The sequence below is a fragment of the Diorhabda carinulata genome, chromosome 6, assembly GCF_026250575.1.
Source record: "Diorhabda carinulata isolate Delta chromosome 6, icDioCari1.1, whole genome shotgun sequence".
NCBI classification, from domain to species: domain Eukaryota; kingdom Metazoa; phylum Arthropoda; class Insecta; order Coleoptera; family Chrysomelidae; genus Diorhabda; species Diorhabda carinulata.
The window spans coordinates 31,355,510-31,362,505 of record NC_079465.1 but is presented as its reverse complement, the minus strand read 5'-3'; the positions used below and the strand labels follow the sequence as shown (position 1 = coordinate 31,362,505).

Genomic DNA, 6,996 nt, shown 5'->3' with positions numbered 1-6,996 from the left:
TTCCGTCATTTAAAAACTTTTGGTGGAATATTTCACAACGATTTTGACTTTTTGAAGGAAAATTTTGAGTGGGACCTTAAAACCAACATTTCGAACCTTTGTTAGAAAACTTTGTTTTGGTGGAATAGCACGAAATAATTCGATTAGTCTCGGTTTAAATTTCGTATAATTCCACCAAAAAAAAAACAAAAATTGAAATCTTGCTATTAGATCATCGACAAATATTTGTCCCGCACTATAAAATTGTAAATCGAGAGTCTTTGGGGTGTTAGAAAAAGTAATGGGAAATGGTTTTATGAAATCAAACGCTTCTTCATATTAAAGCAAAATATATTACAAGATCATCATTAAAAACAAATATCTAAAAGGTAACTAAGTTAAATACTTAAAATAAATCTATAAATATTTTTATTTATTTTTTCTTCATTATTCCTATACAACTTCATAATATACTTCGAGAAAAATAATCCTATTAATACTTTTTTTTTCGACGATTTTTTTTTAAGTATTTATAGGAAACACTCAAAATTTTGACATAATGTGGCTCCATTTATATTTTTATTAAATTGGCAGTACTTTTCGGATGATATATTGCGAAAAAAGAACACATCGACGATTTTGGCAGTGACATTTTGTTCAAAAAAAGAAATTAATTAAAAAAAAAGCAACAACACCACGCCTAAATTGAATATTTTTTAAAAAAAATTGTTGATTTACTTCAAATATATCACTTTTTTCGAAATTCAACCTACAATATCTAAACTCTTTTTTCCATTATTCTTCCGTTACTTTTATTTTAACTTTTAGAATAAGAGGTTTGTCGTAACTTTCCGTTTCGAGTATAACCGTTTCCGGTTTACCGTGTATAACCAATTCGAATTCTCCGGGTTGTTTCAACCGCTTCCTAAAGTGCAACGCCCAAACGCCGTGTTTCTTGATCAATTCGAATTTTTTCTCTTCGTTACCTTCCACTATCTTGTACACCATTTCGGTCTGGATAAAAAAAAGAAAAACGCCATTAAATCAAATATGGGGCAAACATCACGGACGATCCGAAATGTCTCTGGCGCATTAAGGAAGAAGATATTGCGGATTACATCATTAAAACATGACGAAATAAAAGTTTAGGGAGTATTGGAAGTAAATGTTGGGTGATGATGCAAAAGACCAAGAAGTCTCCGAAGAATGGAGGACAACAGACAACGTTGGTGGAAAACAAACCAGTTTGGAGATGAAACCAAGGCTGTAGTGCCAAATGAAAGACAATTAATGAATGAATTACCTTTACTGCTGGTTGTAATTTGATAATCCTTGTCCGATGTCTAGTTTGAGAGATCTTCAAATCGAGTTCCAACGATTCTTCAATATCTTCGTGTTTATGTCGTTTGAGTCTTTCGATTCGGAAAAGTTCGGCGATCGTATCATTATGCAACGCCCTGGCTAATCTTCTTCGTCTGGAAGATCTTCTGTGTCTACCGTTCACCTATACACGAACATTTTTTTGATACGAATCAAACATTTTTTTTTTCTTATTAAACTCACTTTACACGAGAAACAACCTTCGGTAGTGATGAGTTTATCTTTGGATCCGCTCGGATAGTCTTCGTCTATTTGATACACGGGAACATCTCCAATATCTTGTCCATATCCTCCGTATAAAGGAGTTACAGTCGAAAGACAATGTCCCTGTCCGATACGATGATATCCTTGTGGACATCCGCAACTGAATCCCCCACCGCGACTGTTACAACCAAAAGCGCATGGGGCTCCAGAACAACTGGCGCTAACCTAAAACGCGACAAATCTATTGGATACATTTCTCTCCCTCAAGTAAAAGGGACAAAATTTCATATGGAAAGGAGTTGTAACAACATTGCAGAAGGATTAGGAATGACCTTGAATCTTCCTCGTGGACTAAAAATAGGATAATAATCCAGAACGTTATGGAGTGCTCTGGATTACTCTTCAAATTTTTAGAGGATGTTCTAGAAGCTTCTAGAAGGCAAAACTTTGAGAAGTTATATCAAATAAAATTCCAGAATGTTTTCGGAGAATCTGGATTACTCTAGAAACTTCTAGAAACCAAAATTTTGAGAAGTTATATCAAATAAGATTCCAGAATGTTTTCGAAGAATCTGGATTACTCAAGAAACTTCTAGAAACCAAAATTTTGAGAAGTTATATCAAATAAGATTCCAGAATGTTTTCGAAGAATCTGGATTACTCTAGAAACTTCTAGAAACCATAACTTTGAGAAGTTATATCAAACAAGATTCCAGAATGTTTTAGAAGAATCTGGATTATTTTAGAAACTTCTAGAAGGCAAAACTTTCAGACGTTATATCAAACAAGATTCCAAAATGTTTTCGAAGAATCTGGATTATTTTAGAAACTTCTAGAAGGCAAAACTTTCAGACGTTATATCAAATAAGATTCCAGAATGTTTTCTAACGTTTTCCAAGAATTCTGGATTGCTCTAGAAACTTCTAGAAGGCAAAACTTTCAGACGATATATCAAACAAGATTCCAAAATGTTTTCGAAGAATTTGGATTATTTTAGAAACTTCTAGAAGGCAAAACTTTCAGACGTTATATCAAATAAGATTCCAGAATGTTATAGAATGCTTTCGAAGAATCTGGATTGCTCTAGAAACTTCTAGAAGGCAAAACTTTCTGACGATGTATCAAACAAGATTCCAGAATGTTTTCCAAGAATTCTGGATTGCTCTAGAAACTTCTAGAAGGCAAAACTTTAAGAGGATATATCAAACAAGATTCAAGAATGTTTTCGAAGAATCTGGATTGCTCTAGAAACTTCTAGAAGGCAAAACTTTTAGAGGATATATCAAACAAGATTACAGAATGTTTTCGAAGAATCTGGACTGCTCTAGAAACTTCTAGAAGGCAAAACTTTCTGACGATGTATCAAACAAGATTCCAGAATGTTTTCGAACGTTTTCCAAGAATTCTGGATTGCTCTAGAAACTTCTAGAAGGCAAAACTTTTAGAGGATATATCAAACAAGATTCCAGAATGTTTTCAAAGAATCTGGACTGCTCTAGAAACTTCTAGAAGGCAAAACTTTCTGACGATGTATCAAACAAGATTACAGAATGTTTTCGAAGAATCTGGACTGCTCTAGAAACTTCTAGAAGGCAAAACTTTCTGACGATGTATCAAACAAGATTCCAGAATGTTTTCGAACGTTTTCCAAGAATTCTGGATTGCTCTAGAAACTTCTAGAAGGCAAAACTTTTAGAGGATATATCAAACAAGATTCCAGAATGTTTTCAAAGAATCTGGATTGCTCTAGAAACTTCTAGAAGGCAAAACTTTTAGAGGATATATCAAACAAGATTACAGAATGTTTTCGAAGAATCTGGATTGCTCTAGAAACTTCTAGAAGGCAAAACTTTCAGACGTTATATCAAACAAGATTCCAGAATATTTTCGAAGAATCTGGATTGCTCTAGAAACTTCTGGAAGGCAAAACTTTGAGACGTTATATCAAACAAGATTCCAGAATGTTTTCGAACGTTTTCCAAGAATTCTGGATTGCTCTAGAAACTTCTAGAAGGCAAAACTTTCAGACGTTATATCAAACAAGATTCCAGAATATTTTCGAAGAATCTGGATTGCTCTAGAAACTTCTGGAAGGCAAAACTTTGAGACGTTATATCAAACAAGATTCCAGAATGTTTTCGAACGTTTTCCAAGAATTCTGGATTGCTCTAGAAACTTCTAGAAGGCAAAACTTTCAGACGTTATATCAAACAAGATTCCAGAATATTTTCGAAGAATCTGGATTGCTCTAGAAACTTCTGGAAGGCAAAACTTTGAGACGTTATATCAAACAAGATTCCAAAATGTTTTCGAAGAATCTGGATTATTTTAGAAACTTCTAGAAGTCTTCATATCTTCTTCGGAAAAACGGGAACCTTTTTCAAGGACGACAAATAATTTCTAGGATGTCGTGGCGTTCTGTTTCTTGAAATTTCTTCCCGTCCGTCCTCAGGGTGAAAACGAAAACCTTTCTTGTGGAAGGTAATAAGTCTAAAAGGGGTAGTTCCTTAAAATTAAAACCCACATACCTGAATACAAATATTTAAAGTATTGTCGAATTGATAACCATCAGGACAACCGCATCTATAACTACCGGGTGTGTTGAAGCAATTTCCACCGCCCCCGCAAGGACTATTTTGACATTCGTTTTCGTCGACGCATTGATTGGAGAACGGGTGCGACGTGTAACCTTGAGGACAACCGCATCTTAAACAAAAAAAAACTGATCGGTTAACAAAAAATATTTGGATAATAAGTTTCGTAATCAAGAATCCAAAGTTCAAAATTCAAAAATGTAGTTTGCTAATGCGGATCAGGAATCTAACAGTTTCCGTCTCGAATTACGAAAGATTCGGACACAAATCGACGTTAATCTTTCGGAAGCAAATTCTAGAAGCTTAAACCACTCAAAGAAACCTGGAGCGTTAAAAAAAAATCAATAACCAAGAGAAAACTATTAACGATGTGGATATCGAATCAGAAGGCACGAATCACGCAGATTTTTTTCAAATAGTTGCTATTTGAAGCATCAATTTTGTGGTTTGCTGATTCGACAGTGACAACATTGTTTCGTCCAATGGATTCAGCGATTAAATATAATTTTCGCAGAAGTGAAGCAACGGTCTTAAAATCGGACCAAAACCAAGATGATTTCCATAGAGTTAGGTTAGGTTATGTAGAGTTGATGTTCTCTACAAGAATCGTGTCCTGAAAGTACTGAAAGAGAGGAAGGACATCTTTTTCACTAGGTACAGAATCCAGGACACTGAAGTGATATTTAACGCGATATCTACGCGAAAAGACAAAAAACTTCGAACTAACTGTGAATTGGATTTGTACGTGTTTTTATTATCATTATACTTTGAAAATAGATACGAATTGAAGTTGGAATATTCACCTGTATCCCGCTACTAAATTTTGACATCCTTCTAAACATTTGGAATCGTCGGCGCACTCGTCTATGTCGATGCACATCGTTCCGCTCGGATCCAATTTGAATCTTCTCGGACAGATACATTTGAAACTTCCCAATGTATTTACGCACCTACCTGGTTTCGGACATATTCCCGGCTCTTCGCACTCGTTTATATCTTCAGAAAAGAAATAAGAGAGTTTTTATACTACTGGGGACATTAACCGGAAACGTTACCTATGCAATTATCTCCGACTTGGTTATAACCTTCGTCGCAGGAACATTTGTAACTTCCTTCTGTATTTATACAATTCTGTTGACAGATGTGTTGACCCGTAGCGCATTCGTCGAGGTCTCTACAACTAAAACCGTCAGGATTGATGAGGAAACCAGGTGGACACGAACAAACGTAGCTACCTTCGGTATTCTGGCAATGGTATTGACAGTGAGACGTGTTGGTATAACACTCGTTGATATCTTTTAAAAAATAAATCGATTTAAACGAAAAATAAATTACTAATTAACGATAATTACGTACCTAAACAGTATAATCCCGAAGGATCGGGTCTGTAACCTTTGTTGCAGATACACCTGTAGGAACCCAAAGTGTTGATGCATTGACCGTTTCTGCACAAATCCGGAATGGTTTCGCATTCGTTTACGTCTGGAAAATACAAATGTTTTAAATTCAATCATCCACAGTCACCATGAAATGGAATAGACCCATCAATTCATCAAGGAAAACTTAGGTTATGAAAACATTCGGTACAATCAAGGTCTTCTCCAAAGCAATTGCGGCTGTACGGACTCGAAAGCAAGACCCAGTATCTGGTCATCAAACTCGCGTTTACACACGTTCCGTTCGTTTGGTAGCCCCGAACTCAACTAAATTCAATATCTAGACTGTTCTGGTATCACTATTGCCTCGGAAGCTTCATCTTCTAATTAAGAAGAAGGATTTGGTCGCCGAAAAAGTCTTAAAATATATATATATATACGTTATTAAAATTACCTTTTCCGTCTACCAAGAAACCGCTGTCCAAACAAAGTTCTTGATATTGTGGTGTGTACCTGGATGGACAGAGTTCGCAATCAGCGCCCCAAGCTTCTCCCATTGAACAACAGCAATCTGCCCTAGTGGATAATTTGATTTCGTTGAACGGAGCCGGTTTACATTTTCCGTTTATCAATTGCCTGAAGCAGGAACCTTGTCTTTTGTCTGAAAAATTAATAGAAACAACCAGATACAACTTCTCGAGACTTTTTTTTCCTATTTTCCTAAATGTAATCGCATCTAATTCACTTCTAGATACTTCGAATCGGTAACAACAACTATTTCATACCGTTTATACGCGATAAATTTCCGAAAATTAATAGCCGAACCTCGTACATTTATTCGACGTCAATTAACTCCGAAAATTAATAGCCGAACCTCGTAGATTTATAAATTGAATTGTGGACCACCCTGTATGACTCGAATTATATGATATTCGACGTCAATTAACGTTTTTTTATCGAATAGAATCGTTCGCGGCGTTAAAACTATTTACCTGTACACCTTTTTCCGTCCGGACTGATTTCGAATCCATCTTCGCATTCGCACCTGTAGCTTCCTTGTAAATTGACGCATTTTCCATTTCGACAGATATTCGGATTGTCGCATTCGTTTACGTCGACGCAATCGTCGGTTAAATGGACTTGGCTGTAACCTTCGGGGCATATACACATGAACGATCCTATCAAGTTCTTGCACATGAATCTGCAATTGTTCGCCGGAGTGCTGCATTCGTCGACGTCTAAAATTTAATAAAATTATTTATTTCGAAGTAATACGACGCAGTTTTTCTTATTTGTTTTAAATGAAATATTTACCTGCGCAGTGTCTGCCGTCCGGTGCTAATGCGTATCCGTACGGACAGATACATCTGAATGAACCTGGTACGTTGTGACATCTGAAGGCGCATTGATTGCCGATTTCCAGACATTCGTTAACGTCTTCACAGACCTAAGATAGAAAATCC

General features: G+C 35.9%; 1 protein-coding gene across 1 annotated transcript in view; it reads right to left on the bottom strand.

The window, feature by feature from the left end:
* Positions 1-307: 307 nt before the first annotated feature.
* LOC130895017 (fibrillin-2-like) overlaps positions 308-6,996 on the bottom strand; it is a 56,443-nt gene continuing 49,754 nt past the window's right edge. The window contains exons 35-44 of the mRNA XM_057802108.1: positions 6,848-6,980; positions 6,526-6,771; positions 5,988-6,194; positions 5,514-5,639; positions 5,213-5,452; positions 4,961-5,153; positions 4,092-4,269; positions 1,543-1,788; positions 1,283-1,483; positions 308-993 (exon numbers count right to left, since the gene is read on the bottom strand). Of these exons, the coding sequence (XP_057658091.1) occupies positions 775-993; positions 1,283-1,483; positions 1,543-1,788; positions 4,092-4,269; positions 4,961-5,153; positions 5,213-5,452; positions 5,514-5,639; positions 5,988-6,194; positions 6,526-6,771; positions 6,848-6,980 (1,989 nt within the window). The 3' untranslated portion in view covers positions 308-774. The remainder of the gene's footprint in view (positions 994-1,282; positions 1,484-1,542; positions 1,789-4,091; positions 4,270-4,960; positions 5,154-5,212; positions 5,453-5,513; positions 5,640-5,987; positions 6,195-6,525; positions 6,772-6,847; positions 6,981-6,996) is intronic.